The sequence below is a fragment of the Propithecus coquereli genome, unplaced genomic scaffold (genome assembly GCF_000956105.1).
Source record: "Propithecus coquereli isolate 6110/MARCELLA unplaced genomic scaffold, Pcoq_1.0 Scaffold861, whole genome shotgun sequence".
Lineage (NCBI taxonomy): Eukaryota > Metazoa > Chordata > Mammalia > Primates > Indriidae > Propithecus > Propithecus coquereli.
In genome coordinates this window covers 56,896-76,227 of record NW_012154852.1, presented here as the reverse complement: position 1 = coordinate 76,227, position 19,332 = coordinate 56,896, and the positions used below count along the sequence as shown (strand labels likewise).

The 19,332-nt window shown below is 61.3% G+C and overlaps 1 protein-coding gene across 3 annotated transcripts in view; it reads left to right on the top strand.

Moving 5' to 3' along the window:
* The window catches only part of DNAJB6 (DnaJ (Hsp40) homolog, subfamily B, member 6), a 68,084-nt gene extending 54,827 nt beyond the window's left edge, over positions 1–13,257 (top strand). For 2 of the 3 annotated variants that reach the window (XM_012664137.1, XM_012664136.1), the window contains exons 9-10: positions 4,399–4,605; positions 11,813–13,257. In XM_012664137.1, coding sequence (XP_012519591.1) covers positions 4,399–4,605; positions 11,813–11,895 — 290 coding nt within the window. In that variant the 3' untranslated portion in view covers positions 11,896–13,257. Of the gene's footprint in view, positions 1–4,398; positions 4,752–11,812 lie in introns of those variants that run through there. The other variant, XM_012664135.1, reaches the window with a different exon arrangement.
* Positions 13,258–19,332: the final 6,075 nt, after the last annotated feature.

Genomic DNA, 19,332 nt, shown 5'->3' with positions numbered 1-19,332 from the left:
GGGGGTGAAGTGGGCAGTGCCTTGTGGCCACCACAGCTGGGGCTGTGCCGGGTCACACCTGAAGCCAGCCCAGTCTCACCCAAAGCCTATGGTGACCACTACCCGGCTACCTCTGACGTTTATTCAGAGCCCGAGGGCTCTTTAGTCAGCAGGTGGCGCATCCTGCCAGCACTGCGTCCTTCTCTTCAGGGCAGCGTGTTTCCTTCTGGCCCAGGGTGGGTCCAGAGATGCCGGCCCAGAACCAAGGCCTGGACGCAGGGGCCTCAAAAGTCTGCTTGGTGCCCTGCGAGGGACGTTCTCCGGAGTGGGCAGCCCGGCTCTCGCGTGGGGGGGACAACCAGCCAGGACACAGGTGTTCTGAGAATATCCCGCCTCACGGTGGGTCCCGCACTGCCCTGGCCCTGGCCGCTCTGTCCTCAGAGACGTCGTGCTGTGGGGTGCATGTCACGGCCGCCTGGGGCCTTGGCGCGGGATCTGTGCCAGGCTGTGTCCAGGGGCGAGAACACACAGTGCCGGGGCTGGGAGGAACCGGAGGCCGAGAGCCCCGCCGAGGCCAGAGTCACCGGGCAGTGTGCTCCCAGCATGCCCCCAGCCGCCCCCTTCCTCTTGCTGGGCGGCTATAGGAGGCGGCGGGGAGCGACAGGTCTGACCCTTTCACACCTGCAGGCCTGGTTCCCATCACAGCCCAGGCGGGACAGGGAGCAGGGCTTGGGGGTGCCCGGCCCCTTGGTTTAGAGCAGGCAGGACGACCGCAGCTGCCGGGAACGGTTTCCTTGCCAAAGCCACAGTTGTACCCTGTGAGACCCAAACAAGCCAGTGGCGTGTATGTGTCACAGCAGCTGGTTGTCTCTTGTGGGGACGGTGGCCTCTCTGCCAAGACTTCGCCGTAGGAGGTGCGCACAGTAGGTGGGCGTGAGTGCCTGTGGCGTGTGCTCCCGGAAGACAGGCAGGGGACAGCTGGGTCAGGAGAGCAGTGGCTTCACCTTGGGGCTGAGCGTCCACCTGTCTCCTTCCCCAAGTTGCTTTTCGTGGCACCTCAGGCACTGGGAGGTTCGTGGGGACCTGTTGAGTCGGTGCCTGTGCCCGGCACCTTGGCTCGGGCCCCAGACGGAGCCCCTGCCCTAGTGCTGCTTCCAGGGGGGTCGCCAAGGGGACCAGGCCAAGGAGCCGCTGTCGGGGGTTGAGGGGACCAGGAGGTGGGGGGCCTGCCTGGCGGTGGAGAGAGCCGAGCTAGAGCCTGCGGCCTCCTTGGGGCAGCGGAGGGAGGGAGGTTTGAGGAGCGGGGTCGGCAGGCCCGCCCGTGAGGAGGAGGGCGGGAGAGGAGCCCCTCGCTCTGGGGCGACTTTGAATTCTAGCCCTAGGTGGTCTCTCCAGCCATTTGAAAAAGGAAACGCGAGATGTGCACGTCCGTTCAAAGCCCGTCTCTGCAGGCTTCGAGATAATGAAAAGTTAATTTTAAACATTCGGTATGTCTGTTTTGAATATTTGTGCATTTGGTGGGTTTGTTTTCCAGACATCAGGCTTAACATCTTAGTGACTGTTTTCCGAACAGTAAACACAAAACCGCGGAGCTGCTCTGGACGGCCGTCCAGCCTCAGGGGAGGCGGAAGGCGTCAGGTGTCGATGCCGCATCCGCAGCCTGAGTTTCTGTACCCAGAGGACGGCTCGGGTGGCTCTAGGCTGCCCAGCAGGACTCCGAGATACAATCGAGGTCAGGAGCGGACAGTGGACCAGGGGTGGGAGGGCCGGAGCTCTCTGCTTGCGGTTCTCGGTGTGGGGGAGGCCCAGGTGTGGCTGCAGGGGAAATGCAGAACAGGGAACGGCCAAGACTGGGCCCCCCGGAAGCAGGTGCGGGAACGGCCTCCTCCCTCGGCCCGTGTCTGAACTGGAGCGGCGCGGCCCCAGCTCTCCCTGCGTCCCCGCTGGCAGCCGGGCGAGCGAAGCCAGGCGAAGAGCTCGGCCAGCAGGGCCCTGGGCGCCAAGCCACGTCCCCAGCACAGAGGGTCAGTCCGGCGTGTCACATGCCTGAAGCTTTAGCACTCGGCTAAGTATAATCCTGCCGAGTCTCGTCAGTTACTGGGTGTGATTCTGCCCGGAGACGGGATGGGCTCGACTTACCCGGTGGGGGCGGCCGGCTGAGTGCTCACGTTTGGTGCGTAGAGTCCCTCCTTGGTGGGCGGGGCCTGTCTGCCCCCGTGGGGCACCACCAAGACGAGCTGCAACTTGGGGTGGGGACCCAGGAGCCCCAGGACGCAGCCAGGTGAGTCACAAAGTCCCGGCCACGGCTCCCCTTCCACCTTCTCTTCTGCTTTTGATTCCAGAGTCGGTTTGGAAGTCATGTCACCAAACACGGTAACTTCTTAACACCGTCTTTGCGTGTCCTCCCTTGGAAGGGTCCAGGTAGCTGGGAACACGTTTGACCTGCTGAAATGCTTAGTGCTGGGTGCTCGCGTCACAGACGCCTGGGGGGAGCTGGCTCCGAACCACCCCGCAGCCTGTGGCTCGGACCTTCTCCAGGAAACGGACCTTCTCCAGGAAACCTCTGCAGGTTTCCTCCTGCCGCCATGGCTTTTCGGGAAACGCTCTGTGGGCGTGTTGACACCTGTGTTCAAAGCCTGTGCAGACCGAGTGCCACCTGTGGTGGGTTTCTTTCTCTCAAAGAACCGTAGGCACCAGCCAGGTGAGCACACGAAGTCCCGACTGGAGAACTCGCCCTCAGCTTGTGGGCAGCGCTGGTGTCGCCGGGAACGTTCTCCGGTGCAGCCCGTCTCGTCCGCAGTCCAGGGGTCTCTGGCCGGACCTGCAGGACGGGCGTTCGCAATGGGCTTGTGAGGTTCGGGATGTGCCAGCTTGTGTTTGCGTTTATGGTCCTTGGTTAATTGGCTCCAAAAATCATGGGTGTCTCTGCGTCCTAAGGTGGGGAGTGGGATTGGTGCAGGCAGAAGATGGGGACTGGGGCCTGCCGCCTCGGCGAGCGTCTGCTGGGGTCAGAACACTACTATCCCTTCGTGAGCTCGGTGCTGCGCACTTCTGGGAGTCAGGAGTTCTGCGCTCCTGTGAGGGGCACGTGGCCAGGCCGTGGTCTCCCCACAGGTGGGTTCTGTGCTGGGTGGCTTGGGTGACGTTCCTCCCTGGCCGCTGCCCTCGGCATCTCCAGGGCCAGGGCCGTGGTGCGTGGGCAGCGGCCGCAGCCGAGTGCCTGAGAGCACGGTTGCGTTGGCGACCGTGGGGCCAGTCCTCCCAGTGCTGGGCAAGGCGTGTGTGAGTGATGAAGCCCAGATCCATCCCGAGCTCCCGAGGACAGGGTCCGCTCGGCCGGCACGCAGGAGCTGACAGACGGTGTGCGGGTCGGTTCATGGAAAGCCCGTAAAGCACGTGTGTCTCAGGCCAACTCCATTTCGCAGTGTCTGTGGGCTGACGCGGGTGGGAGCGGGGTGAGCGCAGTGCGCGGAGACACTTGTGTCTAACAAGGGGGGCTCTACATGTTTGCACCCGACAGGGAAGGGGCCTTCAGACCCCTTGCTTTGGGGTGCAAGGACGTGTCTACGAGGTGCTTGGTGACGGTCATGAAGAGAGAAACGGTGTTTCCCTCTCCCCCCAGGGCGCGGTGTCTGGGGGGACGAGGAGTTGGGGTTCTGTCACTGGAGTTGTAGCAGGGCCTTTGTCTTACGTGGCCACGAAGCGGCTGCTAATCAGAAACTTAGAGGGTCAAAGAAATCCTTCAGTCAATATTGTTTGTTTTCTTATTTCGTTCCTTGTATCCATCCAATGCGCAATTTTTTTCCTCTTTTTCAAACGATTAACGAAAACACGACTTTCAGAGCGATGCGTGTGTCTGCCGGGGTTGCGCGTGCGGCAGGCCGGGCCGGGCACGCGCCTGGGCTGGGAGCCGGAGCACTTCACGGGAGGCCGGGGGCAGGTCCGCCCCCCCCTTGTGAACGCGGATTTGCGCCAAGGCCAGGCGGAGAGGCGACGCCTTCGGTGCACAGGTTCAAGGATTAAAGCCGCCTGAGGACGGAGCTCCCGGCTGGACGTGACGCCTTTTCCTCCAGGGTGCCCCGCGTGATTCTGACGGCGGCATTGGTCGGGCTGCGTGCTCGTGGAGAAGACGTGCTGGCTGCGCCCTCAGAAACCACGAGTGTGCCGGAGGCGGGGCCGTCCCTTCCAGCAGCAGAGACAGCTCTGCTCGCGTCCGGCGTTGCTTTTTTTTCTCTTGGCGGTTGGGGTTCGGGGCCAGTGTCGCCGTTGACACAGTGAGATAATTCCTTTCTTCTCCTTCTGCAGAGCTGGCGGCCAGACGGACGGACGGTGACCGTGGACAGCGCGATCCCTTTGCCCTGCGGGGGCGTCGGCTGGCTGGGACGCCAGCTCACCGCTCTCTCCATGCTGTGCTTTCAGGTGTGGCGGACGAAGACGCCCTGGCGCAGGAGTGCATGCGGAGAGGCCAGAGCGCCCTGCCGGCCCGGCCCGCCAGCGCCCGCTCGCCGAAGCCACCGCGGCCGGCCTCGGTGCTCAGACACGTGCCCCACCAGGCCTGCGAGGAGGAGGGTGAACAGGAGCGCCCCAGGGTCCCCGGGCCCTGGGAGCCCACCACGTCCTCGGCAGGTGTGCAGGGGGAGGCCGGTGCGAAGCCCGTCCAACGCGCTGCTTCCCCCGGGGCCAGAGGACAGAGAGGACAGAAGCTGCCCCTGTGCTGCTGTGTGCTGACCTGACCCGGGCGGGGCGCCGTCCCCTCCACCTGCCCCGCCGGAGCTCCGGAAGGCTGGCCCCGCCGCGGGGCACGTCTTCCCCACGATTAAAGCCGGTCCCCGTCTCCCGGGATGTGTGCAGCCGGTGTCTGGGCGCAGGTGGGGGGGCTCCCAGAGCTGCAGGTGCTGCTTTTGCCTTCCACGCACCTTTTGTGCCTTTGCGCTAGCGCTTGCGATCCTGACCCAGCCCGTGCCGCGCCCCCTCACCTTCCCTGCCTCCTGTGCCGGTGCAAAGCAACAGACTCCTGCGGGCAGGTCCTGTGTCAGGCTCCCTGGGTGCTGTTGGCCGTCGCAGGTCAGGGGAGCCAGCGCCGTCTGAGAGGCCGTCCCCCGCGGTCGGGATTGTCTCCGAGGGGCGCTGTGCCTCAGGCTGACCCGACTGTGGCCTGGAGCCCGTGGAGGTGCGCCTGGGCTCGCTGGAGAGCTGGGAGCGTCTGTGCTCAGGGCTGGAAGCAGCCAGGTCGGCCGCCGCAGGTTGTGTTGTGGAGGGAACGCTGGTGTTTGAGGATGTGCCAGGTGACTCAGGTGTGTGTCGTGGGGCTCACGCTGTGGGCTTGGGCAGAAGCGCCGTCTAGGCAGGAATGAGAGATGGGGTCGGCGCTTCTCCTTTCTTAGAACCTTCTGTTGGAAAGTCAATCCCTTGAAGTCCCCTCTGGTCCTTCTCGGATGAAGCGGGGTTGTCTGTCGTGGTTTTAGGGGACGGAAGGAAACGTGTCACCGACGTAGAGCCTAGAGTCACTTCGCCCTGCAGGCAGGGGCGTTGCCTGCCCTGGGGGTGGACACAGCTGCTCCCCTCCCCCGAGTCCTTGCTGTGGAGCCGCGGGCAGGGCCGGTGTGGGCCGAGCGGGCTCAGGAAGCGCTCGCCGCGTTGGACGGACGGTGGGAGGATCCCAGGGTCTACTGTCGCCTGTTGGTCCTGCCGGGTCTGAGCGTGGGTTGAGCAGTGTCGGGTCGAGGGTCTTTGCAAGGTGCAGGGTAGAGCAGGGGCGTAGGTTTAGTTTCCCTGGACAGACACCATTTAAGCAGTTTGGGCTGGAAGGACCCGGCACACCTGGCCTGCTAGGTGCCTCGCCATTTCCCGGCTCCCAGGGACGAGGTGAGCAGGTGCAGGGCTGCCTGGAGGAGCTGAGGGAGGTGTCACGCAGACAGGGCCCCAGGGTCGCCTGCGTCCTTGCTGCAAAGCCGCTGGTCTCCTCGTGGGGGGGCAGCGTTGCCGTGGGTTCCCCAAGACCGCGGCCGTCAAGCGAAAGTCAAACTTGCTGCTGCGGAAGATTTTTGGCGAAGTAGGATCTAGTGGGAAAGTCAGGAGGTGATTCTTCCCACCACATCTCATCGTCAGTTTTTATCATCAGGTTCCCAACAAGATACCTTTTTTGAGTGGGGAAAAGCAGTTAACTTAGGAATCCCGACACCAAGTGGCAGGAGCTAGATGAGCTTTGGTCCGTCCCGGGGGCACGGGGCGGAGCAGGCCAGGAGCCAGGTTCGTCTTCTCCGGGTTGTTTCCTTTTGCTCAATCAAGTTATGAGGCCTTGAAGAGTGTCAGAGCGAGATCATCGAAGAATTAAAGATGATTGTCATACAAATATATAATGAGTACACGTGAAAGACTTCTACTTTTTATTTTTTTGAGACAGGGTCTTGCTCTGTCACCCGGGCTAGAGTGAGTGCCGTGACGCAGTCACAGCTTGCAGCAGCCTCACCCTCCTGGGCTCCAGCGATCCTCCCGCCTCAGCCTCCCGAGTAGCTGGGACTGCAGGCGCCACCACCACGCCCGGCTGATTTTTGTATTTTTGTAGAGACAGGGTCTCTTGCTCAGCCTGGTCTCGAACTCCTGGCCTCAACAGTCCTCCCACCTCGGCCTCCCAGAGTGCTGGGATCACAGGTGTGAGCCTCCGCACCCGGCCCCAAAGACTTTTATTTAACTTCTTACTGAGAGATACCAAATCCGATTCAGAGGAGGATTCGAGAAACTGCTAGAGTGGAAAAAAGAACGGACTGGTTTGCGTCTCTGCAAAAACCGCCCACAGCGTACTCGTCCAGCGTGGCAGAGTCTGGGTCTAACCGGCGGCAGGGGCACGTCGCGGAGGTGTGTCCCCTGCGGTCTCCTCCGCGGAGGTTTCTGGACTGAGGACTGAAAGCCTCGCTGCCCGAGAAGCCCCTCATCACGGGAAACTGAGACGGCTCCTGGCCAGGCTTGTGGGCCCTGCTGTCATCTTTTTGCCAGATTTGCAAGTCTTGGGCAATTTTTGTTAAAAAGAAGCACATGGTAAGGAACTCGATCACCCGAGAAGTGTCGGGCCCTGCCTCATGCTTGGCTGGCTGACCGGCTCCTGCCGGAGCTTGCAGACGCTGCCTCCGCTCACCGGGCGACGGCGGGGTGTGCAGACCACAGTCCCGGGCGATTCTAGGAAGTGACTTTTCCAGGCTGGAATGAGCTGTCACTCAAGGTGCAGCCCTCAAAATACTACGCTGACTGCTGACGTGAGGATGTCCCGCGTTTATGGCGTGTCTCATGCAGTTCGCTGTCAGGGCGTGGCCCAGGGAACCGGGTGCTGTGGGAAGCCCAGGCATTCGGGGAGGGCTGACTGCGTTTTCAGCCCCCGTGGCTGGCCGTTCAGGGGGCTCACGGTGCTGTGCAGGTGACTGGGGGAATGTGCTTGACTGGTCGGCATTTGCCGTGCGGCTGCACGTGCCGTTACTTTAAATTACTGACCTCCCGCAGACCGGCCCTGTCCCGCGGTAGGCGCAGAGGCGCTTGTGCGTTTCGGGCTGGATGTCACCTGGATCCGGTAACTCAGGCAGTGAGACTTGGGGAAGGATCAGTGTTACTTCGCATCTATGAACTCCGCGTGTACTGTAAATCCATCAAGAACGCTAACCATTAGAAAGGAAAATTAAAATTATTGAACATGAAAAAACAACTTCATGAATGAGAGAGTAAAATTGGTCCTTTAACTTTTTTTTTTTTTGGTTTTAAGAAAGCAACTTACCCAGAGATGCTGTAGAATGTTTCCCTTTGGTTCCATCTTTAATTCTAATCTTTAAAGATTAGAATTTAACCCTGTTACTAGCTTTTGATAGCTTGAAGTTTCTTTTTAGTGAAACTAACCTATGTATTTATACATGTTAGGAGGAACACGTAGTAGTTTGTAAGAGTATTTTTCTATCAGGACGTGTTGTGTAAGTAGTCAGCTTATTATCCCTAGCCCAGAAAGGATGGGTAGTAGTTGTGTTGCTAGTTTAAATGAGTACCTATTATTTCCTTTGTTCTGGGTCAGGGGGCTTTGTAAAGTGGCTTTGTAGCCTTGATGCCCCTGAGGGAATGTGCAAGACAGGTGGGCAGGGGTTACCGGGTCCTCTGAGGGGCACAGCCTCCGGGAGCCAGTGAGGCGGGGACAGGGCCTGAGCCCTCCTGCCCAGAGCATGTCCATGAGGACCGTGGCACCATCTCCAGGCCCCTGTGGCTCCTGGTCCTGTCCGCTGACCCAGAGACTTTAGCTGATTTTCGCTTCATTCCCCTCCGTTTGAGACCTTTGGCACAAGCGCGGCGTGTGCAGGCGTGTTCCAGTAGAGGGGCAGAGGTTTTCTGTTAAACGGGGAGGGTTTCCCGGTGGGTTGTCTGTAGGGACAGATGTGCAGAACTTCTTGTCAGTTCAGCTCCACAGCTTGCCTCAGTGGCGACGGACAGACGTGGCCTCCTCGGGGACCCCGCAGGGCGTGGGTTCCGCTCAGGCTTCCCGGAGCAGGTTGCTCTGCCCCCCGCAGCCCACGGTGCAGCGGGCCACGGGCGCTGCGTGCTCAGGGGGTGTTCGGTGGCTGTGGGCACATGTGCACCAGCTCGGAGGCCTGGACTTCTGTGATTTGTGCTGAAGTCCCTTCAGTTTGTCTCGAGATATTTTTCTGGTGGTGCACGTGTATGCTCCTGGCTGCGCGGGAGGCCGAAGCAGGAGGATTGCTGAGCCCAGGAGTTGGAGCCTGCAGTGGGCTAGGACTGTGCCACTGCACTCCAGCCTGGGTGACAGAGAGAACCCCTGTTTCAGTGGGGAAAAAAATGCCTTTTAGCAGAAATGGCTGGGAGCTGGACGTGCCAGCCAGGTAACACGATGTCTGACCAGGGTCCGTCGTGGTCACGAGGACAGCGTAGGAGGTGCAGCGAGAGGAACCTGGAGGTCGCTGGCCTCAGTGGGAAATTGCCCAAGGTGAGGATCAGCCCGTTAGTGCTAGGTTAGGCAGACATTCTTTTCTTTTGGGTTGGTTTGTTTAGAGACGGGTCTTGCCGTGTTGCCCAGGCTAGTGTGCAGTGGCTATTCACAGACACTTCATAGCACTACAGCCTTGAACTCCTGGGCTCAAGAGATCCTTCTGCCTCGGCCTCCTGTGTAGTTGGGAGTACAGTTTTTGGTTTATTTTACATATAAATGTAATTGAATCTGCTAGGAGGAAAAGAGGCCATCCTCACCTCCCTGCATGAGAAACGTCAACTTTAAAACTTTGTTTTAACTAAAATGAGTCAGAAAACGAAAGCCACTGTTGGAGACATCGGCTCTTAATGACTGGGGTTCCAGAAGACCGCACACGAGGGCCTTCCAGTTCAGCTGCTGTCAGTCCTGTGGGGCATCGGGTCCTGCACGTGCGCTGTTTGTAACCGCTTCGCACGAGGGCTCTTTAACCCGGCGCGCGCTTGTGTAGGGGGGGGCGTCGGGTCTGGCCTGTGCGCTATTTCTGACTCCCGCCCGCCTGCAAACCCTGACCTTCCCTGCTGGGCTCCCAGCTGAACCTCGGGACTAACTTCCGAAGCACCTGTCTGGAGGCTCACGTGGCAGTGAGGCCGCGCACCCCTCTGTGCCACCTGCTGTCGTGAACCACGTGGGGAGGGTCAGCCAGTCCCGAGAGAGCAGCTCACACCCGGCAGGCTCTGGCCTGGGAGGCAGTTTCAGGTCAGAATGGGCCTGTTGGATCCTTTGAAGGTACCATCTCTTGACCTCCTTCCCCTGCCCCGTGGCCTCCTACGATCGCTGCCTTTCCCAGGGGCGGCCTTCTTGGCCCCGGGTCTCCAGAGCCGACTCCCGAGCTGTGGCTTTGGGAGCAGGTCCGTGGCGACCCTGGGTGTGGCACCCGCGTCTGCTCAGCCCGGCCCTGTCTGTCTTTCTTTCTTCCAGTAACTTCGAGGCAGCTCTCCTAAACTCGTGGCACTGATGCCTAGCCCCTTACGGGTGTGGCGTCCTCTCGTGCTGCTCTAGTGGGGCGGTCACGACACGCTCAGTTTGCACGGAAGCCTCGGCAAGCGCAGCCTCTGCATGCGCAGGCTGCGAGCAGACGCGGTGCGTTGGTGCGCGTGGACTGGGTCTGCAGGCCTGTTTCTGTCTGCACACACCCCCTCCTGTGGTCGCGGTCAGAGCCGTGTTCAGTCATGTGTGCCCCAGGTCCCGACAGGCGGGTCTGAAAGTCCGTGCGTTTGGAAGTCCGCTGCTGTGGGTGACCGGAGCGAACCACACTCGGTGGACTCCGCCTCGGAACACGCTCGTCGGCCTGGGCTGTGGGTCCCGGTTGGGTGACGGGTTGGCTACAGGCGCCTTCGGATCAAAACAAGGCGCTGGGTCGGCCTGGTGGCTGCAGGTCTCCAAGGCCAGTCCCGCGTGCGGGCTCCGTCAGCAGACTGCCCCGCGCTCTGACCCGTCCCCCTTGGGACGGCGGCTCCATAGCGTCAGACGGTGAGGATGCTTCGACGTGGCCTTTTCGCTTTGGGGGGCTCGTGTGTGTTAACCCCAGGCCCCCTGGCTCTCTGCTGGTGTGTTCCGGGTTCCGGTTCAGTGAAGCTGCTACGTTGATTTCCTGTTGCCCGAATTCACCGTCAGGCCCGTTTCCTCTACCCACGCTGGCGTAGACCGAGTCTAGGATGGTTTCTGCGGAACTGAGTGAGAGTTCTTTATTTCTGGCCTTTGGAGAAAACGTCCGGAGGGTGAGCGTGTCTTTCTCCTTTGGCTTCAGCTGGCGAAGTCAGTCGTGCAGTCGTGTTGACTTTCAGCCGTAACGCAGGGAAAGAGGAAGGTTTCCATCCTCGGATAAGAGACGGGGACTTTGCTGAGCTGAATACCACAGAGCCAGCCCGCGGCGAGGCTCTCCCTGCAGGACGGCCTGGCTCGCCGGCCAGCGCCGGAGGAAGCCCAGGAAGACACTCGGATCCCCGCCCCAGAGGTGGGAGCGGCGTGGCGTAGTCCAGAGGACTGGCGTGGCTAGGCCAGAGGACTGGCCTGGCGTGGGCCGGAGGACTGGCGTGGCGTAGGCTGGAGGACTGGCGTGGCTAGGTCGGAGGACTGGCGTGGTGTAGGCTGGAGGACTGGCCTGGCGTAGTCCGGAGGACTGGCGTGGCTAGGCCGGAGGACTGGCCTGGCGTAGGCCGGAGGACTGGCGTGGTGTAGTCCGGAGGACTGGCGTGGCTAGGTCGGAGGACTGGCGTGGTGTAGGCTGGAGGACTGGCCTGGCGTAGTCCGGAGGACTGGCCTGGCGTAGGCTGGAGGACCAGCGTGGCTAGGTCGGAGGACTGGCGTGGTGTAGTCCGGAGGACTGGCCTGGCGTAGGCTGGCGTGGCTAGGCCGGAGGACTGGCCTGGCGTGGGCCGGAGGACTGGCGTGGCGTAGGCCGGAGGACTGGCGTGGCTAGGTTGGAGGACTGGCGTGGTGTAGGCTGGAGGACTGGCCTGGCTAGGTCGGAGGACTGGCCTGGCGTAGGCTGGAGGACCAGCGTGGCGTAGGCTGGAGGACTGGCGTGGCGTAGGCTGGGGGACTGGCGGGGGTCGGGACACAGGTGCAGCCTTCCCGCAGAGCTGGCCCCAGCTGTGCGGTTGGCGGCTGGGAGCTGCCGGGCCGCGGGCGCTCAGGTGTCAGTGCGGCTCTCCTGCACTTTAAAAAGGCAACTCATGTTTTCATTGAGATTTAGATGTGGCAAGAAAGGCGACTTTGTTGCCCCTTTTTTTTTTAACATGGGGAAATATTTAGAGAACATGTTTGCCTCTCAGCGGGGAGCACTCGCTGCTCTCACAGTGTTTGACGACCGTGTTTCCGTAGGGTTCAAGGAAGGTGGCAAGAGGAAGAAGCAGAAGCAGAAAGAGGAGTCGAAGAAGAAGAAGCCGACCAAGGGCACCCACTAGACGGACTGGCCGGCACGCGACGCTGGCGGGCGTCGGCGCACAGCCTTGCTCGGTGTGCGGCTGTGCACACGCCATAGGTAGCAGCATCTCGATCGGCACTTGTCCCGAGGCCACACTCACTGTAATCAGGATTAATAGCAGGAATACGGACGTGTGATCATGCATCGGTCAGGCAGGGGCGCCGGGAGCCAGGAGCCGGTGAACGGGTGGCGGCGGCGGAAGCTTGGGACGCGGCCTCGAGTTTCTCACTCTGCTTCGCTCGCGCCGAACCCGCCCGCGTCTCCCTGCCGAGCTGCCGCGGGCCCCTCTGGTCTGCTCCCCGGCCCTGTGCGGAGCCAGCCGTAGCTGTCGAGGGTCAACAAGGGCCAGGTGGTCACTGAGCGCGTGTTCGTGACACGGCTTTCTTTCCCACGGCGGGTAGCGTTTGAGCGTAGCTAGGGGCAGCGTGACTGAGCGGTGAGGTCCTCGCACGGTGAGCTGTGGCTGTCACGGTCCTTCCAGCCACCGCATGGTAGGCTGTCGGGAATCGCTTCAGACATAAAATCACTGCTTATATTTATTATTTCAATTTTAATCCTGTCCAGACAATCTGAACTTAACTTTGGATATTGTTTAGTTTTTGCTAAATTTCATCCTTTTTTCTTGGATCCATAATTGTTCTTTTTAGCAGAAATTCTGCTCAGCACCACCCTCTATAGCTTCTGCAGGTTGGGGTCACGCTGGGCTGTTTATACGACACACGGAAATAATCAGATATCGAGTGAGAAAGCTGAACTAAATATTTCAGTTTGCAAACATTGGCTCCTTACAAATAATTACTCTATTCCAGCTAGATTCTGCCCGCTTCCCGTGATTATTTCATTTGCATGACACACGCTTCTTAACCCACCGCTGCCGAGCGCTGGGCGGAACCCGGCGTCGCCTCAGCCTCTTCCCGGCACGCTCCCTCGGTGACCGTTTCCTTCCTTTTTAACACGAGGATCTGTTGTTCACACTGCTTTTTCCTTCGCCCTCTCGGAAGGGAGGGCTTCGTAAAAAGCTTGGATGTGACTTACAGATGCCAGCGATTTCAATCTAGCGCTGTTCAACCTGGGAATTGTCGGCCCGGCCCACGCAGCAGCGCCACAGGCCTGAGCTGGAAACCAGCGCAGTCTGCGGTTCCGAAACACCTCACAGCGGAGTTCGCACCGTGTGTGTCTGGTTTGGTGGGAGGTGGTCAGGTGGCTGGGCAGGGGTGGACTGGTACTTCACGCTTTTTGTGGGAAATGTAACCCTGAATGCATACTGTGTTTTCAGTGCTACCTACGTAAATAAAGTGTTCCTGAGTACAGCTCACTTGCCATCATTGTAACTGTCAGGGAGCCGCACTGTTGTTACTAATTAAAAATAAAAGCAATTCTTCAACATTTCAATTGTGAAAGGTAAAGTGATATTTTGGGGCAAACGGCTAGATTCTGAGGTGCATTCCCGTAAGACGAAAATACTGCTTTAAAGCGGAAACCCCCGGTGAGCACACGCTGCACAGACCCGCAGCCCCCGGAGAAAGTTCCTCGCGACTCTCCTGCTCTGCGAGCGGTGGTGCCGCGCTCCGTGGGGGTGTCCTGGCCGCGCTCCGTGGGGGTGTCCTGGCGCTCTGGCCCTTCTGGTCACACAGGAAGGTGCTGCCATGGAACCCTCGGGACCCACCACGGTCTGTGCTCTTAACAGCCTTTGTGATTTGGGGATTTTTAAAAGGAGAGGAATCGTTCATCTCAGCTGCTCAAATCCCAGAGTTTGCTGCTGAGATCGTGGCTGAGGGAAGGGGTGGTTCAACGGTGTTCAGCGGTCGCTTCCCAGCACCCTGGGCTGCGGCCCTCACCCTCCAGGCCAACACGAGAGCGCGGCCCGGCCGCCACCCGCCAAGCAGGTGCACAGTGGCTGGGAACATCGCCAGAGCCGCGAGCATCTTCCAGCCACGCCCAGCCACGCGTGTGACACACCCTGGTGGAAGCCGGGTCTTCACTCGACCCTGCGGTGTGCGTCAGCTCACGTCCAAAGGCAGCCGGCACCGCTACGGGGAAGGCCCAGCATGGGGAGCGCATGCCGCGCACCAGGTCAGCCGAGCAAGGTGGGTGCCGGCCTCGCGGGCGAGGAGGGTGGCGCAGAGCAGCCGAGGCCTGCTGCCCCCCGATCCTGGGCGGGGCCCCGTGAGCGCCGGCGTCGAGGTGGGGGTTCCTCGGACCGGCTGTGTGCGGACGCCCCGTTTCTGCTGTGGGAGGATCTGGGGGGCCTGGGTGAGGGTCCTGGAGGTGTGGGGGGCACGGCCCGGGCCCACCCCCACCCTTTCTCCTTCGTCAGGGTCAGGAGGACCAAAACCCGCTCTCCGCGGACGGCCGCCGTGAGATGCTCGAGTACAGGAGACGGGCAGCCTCTCCCCACAAGGCCCCGCGCGCCCCCTGGTCTCTGCGCTGGAGGCTTCTCCGAGTCCGTGGAGTCTGGATTTTGGCAGGAACCGAGGCAGAGAGTCGGGGCGGGGGGTTCGCACCCTACTTTCCACCCAGGGCTCTTCAAGTTGAGGGGTTCAAGCCTGAGGGATGGGGAGTTAGACACAGGTGTTCTAATTAAACCAAACGGGCGTTGTAAGTTTGCTTCTCAAAGGGGCAGTTGTGGGTTGTCAGCCTGTTCTCCTGACCGTCCGTTAGACAGGCTGTCTTCCTGTTAGGTCGATAATAAGAGCACCTTTTGCCGCACGTAACACAAACTTCGCCATTTTTGCAGTTCAGATTCACGTTGCTGTGCAGCCGACGCCACCATCCATCTCCGGAACCTTCCATTTCCCTAAAATGCAGCTCTGCCCCATCAGACACTACTCCTGTCCCGCCCTGGCAGCCCGTCTCACTCGCGTCCTGTGGACCTGAGGACTGACTCCAGGGCCCTCCTGTGAGTGGGACCAGGTGTGTGTCACTCGGCTCCACGTCCCCGAGACCCGTCCCCTCGGGAGCCCGTGTCAGCATCGCCCTCCAGCTCTCGCTCCCTGTGCGGGACCACGCATTGTCCGTTCCTCCCTCCGCGGGCATCTGGGCGGCTTCTGTGCGACCCGCTTTGGCCGACGTCGTGACGGGACCAGCGACCATGTCCTCTTTGGGAAGCGTCCCTGTCTCTCGCGTGGAGGTGTGTGCTGTGCGTGTCGGGCCCGGGCTGGGCATGAGAGCAGGACACGCCAGGGGGTCCCTTGCAGCCGTGGAGTGTGCTGGGTGCCGAGCAAGCTGTCCTCGCGAGCCTGGCTCGCTGCCCCGCCAAGCGCGACTGAAGCTGAGGCCCAGAACCTTCTCTGGACCTTCTCTCTTCTCCTGCCTGGGGCTGCCCACCCTCGGCGCCCGGCCCTGCCGGCCGGCGGGAAGAAAGGCCCCTCCGGTGCCCGCCATCTGCCTGGACCCTCGGGCGGACTTCTGCCCCACCTGATTTCTTGCCCTGTGGTTTCTCCCTCCTGACCTCCGGAGCTGCAGGGGCGGTCAGGGCAGGCGGCAGGGTCTCCTGTGACCCCAAGGGTGGCTTTGCTTTGACCTGCAACATCGCGTGGACCCTGCCCCACCCCCGTCCTCCTCCCAGGCCACAGTAGTTGGGATCAGCTTCCTTCCTGTCGCCTCCAACCCTTGGTCACCCCAGATCCTGCGTGTTCTCGCCTGCGTCCCAGGTACCTGGTGAACCCGTTTCCCCTGCTGCCCAACCCTCTTGTCCCATGAATGTTGCTGTCTCAGTTGGACACTGGTGGGGGTGGGAGTGACCAGGGCCCCCTCCAGGGGCGCCAGCTTGTGAAGGAGACTCCCGCGGTGGAACGTGGCAGGGACGGGCTGATGATGGGGCGCCCGGGCCAGTGCCGCGGCCTCGCGCGTCAAAGCTCCCTGACGCTCGTGGCGGTCGCTGCCTGTGGGCAAAGGCTCCGCCAGGCTGGCTCAGAGCCCGGCTCCGGGGAGACGGCGTCCAGGCCGAGGTGGTCCTGGGTCCCGGTTAGGCCGGGTGCAAAGCGGTGGTCTGGCCGTGGCCTCTTCCCTGGCGGAACTCGAGGTGATCCCACCAGAGTGTGGGCCCAGGCCGGCGTGGGACGGCGTTTCCTTCCTGGTGTGCCGGAGCAGCGGGCGTGCTGGTGAAGCTGCGGCGCCTCGACGATGCGCGTGAGGCTGACCGACGGAGCGGCGGCTGTTCCCAGGGCGTCCCGCCGGCTCCTCCTGTCTGATGGTTTCAAGGGCTGCCCTGCCTGGGGCTGCGTTCTCGAGGAGGAGCAGACAGGGCCGCCCTGGCCGGGCTGCAGGCCGGGGCCCTTTGCAGAGGAGCGAGGAGACTGGCGCGGCTGCATGAGTCTGCTCGGCCTCCACGGCAAACGCACGGCCAGGGCGGCCCGCGGACCACGCGCTTGCCCGCTCCCCGCTCTGCGGGCTGGCGCCCCAGGGCAGGTGCTGTCGGGCCTGGCTTCTCCCTGGGGCTCCCCTCGGCCTGCGGACGGCGCCTTCCCTGCGTCCTCATGGCGTCCCCGTGTCCGTGTCCTCGTCTCCTCCTAAGGACGCTAGTCAGGTTGGATCGAGGCCCACCAAAGGGACTTGTTTTAACTGAATTACCTCTTGAAAGACCTCGTCTCCAAACACGCTTGTGTTCTGGGGTCCCGGGGCTGGGACTGGGACAGGGGAACTGCGGGGGGCGGTTCAGGCGCAGCGGGCAGCGCCCTGGGGTACCCGGCTCCCTCTCCCGCCGTGGCCGCGAGCCGGGCTTACCCACTAGGCCACCTGCCCACCTGCGGCCGCCGCCTCACCTCCTGTGCCAGGTGGGGGTGGGCGAGGGGAGCAGCTGTGACCCCCCCGGGCCCCGGGGGCGGCGGCTTGGGCGGGGCCGGGGAAGGCGGGGTTGCGCACGTCAAGCTGAATTCCTGACCCTTTGTCTCTGGGGTTTTATAGCTTTTCGCGTGATCAACATTCGTTCTCGGTAGACAAACAGAATTCAGTCTTTATGGCATAAAAATTACTGTTTTTCTGACCGACCAGCCATTACGCGGTGACACAGGGAGGCGCCGGGTGACAGGGACGATGAATCTTCCCGTTACTGGGAGAGCGAGTCTGATTTACGGGCAGCGGCCCGCTGGTGGGCTCAATCCCTGGTGTTTTCCCTGGCTCGGGCCACAGCCTGCGAGGCCGGGAGGGCGAGGGGACCTGGGGCCGGGGTGCCTTGTGTCCACTTGGCAGCCCCAGACGCTGGCCCTGCCGGGGTGGGGGCCAACGAATCCAGGTGGCCCCCTGCCGGGAGGCTTTGGGGCATCAGTGTTCTCGGGGACCCCGTGGGCCTGGCTTGTCCTCCCTTTGCAGACGAGGACGCGGCCTGGGACATCAGCAGTTTCCCCAGGTCGGCAGACACGAGTCGTTTGCACCCGTGTCCTGGGTTCCGCTCCTGCCGCCTGGTTGGTGACAGCCTCCCTCAGCCGTGGGTGACGGGTCTTTTGCAAAATCCTGGTGAACGCACTTCCTTAAATCGGGTGGGGTGGTGTGGCCGGCGGATCTGCCCCAGAACTCAGCCTGTGGCTTCGCCAGGCTGCGGTCACAGCTGTGTCCTCACTTAGCCAGCACCCGCCGCACGCAGGTGCCCCTCTGCGCTGGCCCCCGTGGAAAGCTGCCCGGCCCCGCCTTTGCCAGCGAGGAAGCCCCTCGGGTCTGGTACGTGACTGCCCCGAGCGCTGAGCGCAGGAAGTGAGCGCCCACCTCTGTTCCAGGCCGAGGAGAGCGGGGGCTGCCCCGTCGCGTGGGGCGCACTCTTTGCCACACGGGGTTTGGGGGCCCATGAATGACGCAGCTGCCGTGTGCAGTTGGGTTCCCCGTCAGGCGTTTGGGGAGATTGCTCGAGTTTTTCAGGGGTTCGAAGGCTGCCTGTGTTGGGAGGTCGCGAGGCAGCCAGGAACAGGGCACCCCGTGATTTACCGGCTCAGCCTGGGCGCCGCTAACGATGCTACCAGGACGGCAGGTGCAGCGGGGGAAGCTCGGGGGGTCTGGCAGGCGTTTATCTTCTCAACTTGGTCGTACGGAAACTCTCAAACAGACAGAAAAGTAGCTGGAGTCAACGGTTGTTCATGTGTGTGATTTGCAGAACCGTTTTAGAGCAAATGAAACATTGCATTTGTAAACACGTCGTCTGCGTCCCAAAATCCAAGGTTGTTCTTCCCCATAGCCTGGGTAGCATCACCACACCCCGTGACCGGTCACCCCCCACGCCACCGCGACCTCACTCCCTTCTCAACAGTGGTTTTATGATGTTTTTAAACCAGATTTAGTCAGGACCACACCTTGCGTTTGGTTGTCGTGTCTGTTAAATCTGCACATTTTTACCTTGTGTTATGAAAAACCCTAAACGTGTTCACGTTTGAAGCAGGCAACGGCATAAATGAGCCCCCCACCCCCTCTAATGACGACCGGCACCCTCTTGTCCCCTCTGCACCTTCCTCGCCCGGGTTTGAATCAGAGCAGACTCCGCACGGCCGGTCTACAGACGCCCAGCCCGTCAGCCCTGTGCGCTTCTCCCTGGGCTTCCGCCACAAAGTCGCGTCCCCATCCGCTGTCTGGGCCCCTGCGGGACACCTGGGTTCCGGTTTCCAGGGTAACTAGTCACCTCCCTGGCGTCCTCCAGAGATGTCCCGGGTGACCGAGGACGGTGGTGCCATGGCTGCTGCCCGGCCCCTGAAGCCACGGCCTTTGGCGGCTCCGGTCGTCCCGTCTCCGTCCATAGGGTCCCCTCGGTGTCCCCTTGTTCTTCTGGTGGCCCCGCAGGCCGCAGGGCAGCCCCGCTCTCCGGCCCCAAGGAGAGCAGTCCCGGCGGTGGACTGGCGGTCGGGGACCTGGGTCTGGGCGCTGGGGTGGCGTTTGTCGCTATCGGCTGCTCTGTGGAAGCCGCGTTGGGGGACAGAGGGAGCCCGTATTTGTTCAGAGAAAATGCAGGAAGGATCTAGACTAAGGTTCCCAGTTCCAGTGCGGAATTACAGTTTTCACCTCTGGATTTTATATCTGATTATTTTCTCGCACTCTGAAAATTACGGTTCCTAATACACTAGCAGACTCACTTGCCATACAGAATAATCACGTGAGAAGGTAAAGTGTTCGAGCTCTTTCGCTTTCTTCCCGGGCTGCCACACCGGGACGCGCCGTCGGCAGCTGCATGTCGGCGTCCCTGCAAACAGCTCCTCTTGGCGTGGTGAGGCCAGACACCTGAGAGGTTCATGTAGCAGTCTTGCTTTCAACTCGCAGGGATTCCTAAACAACGCGATTTACATGCGCGCGCGGTTCCAAGGCAGAATCCACATGACAAGGTGCATTCGGGGGGGTCCGGCTTTCGCGCCCCCCCTCTGCCCTGCAGGGATTCATTCCCAGCAGTTTTGCTTTTGGTCCTTTCATTTTACTACATTAAATATATAATATAATGAAAAATCAT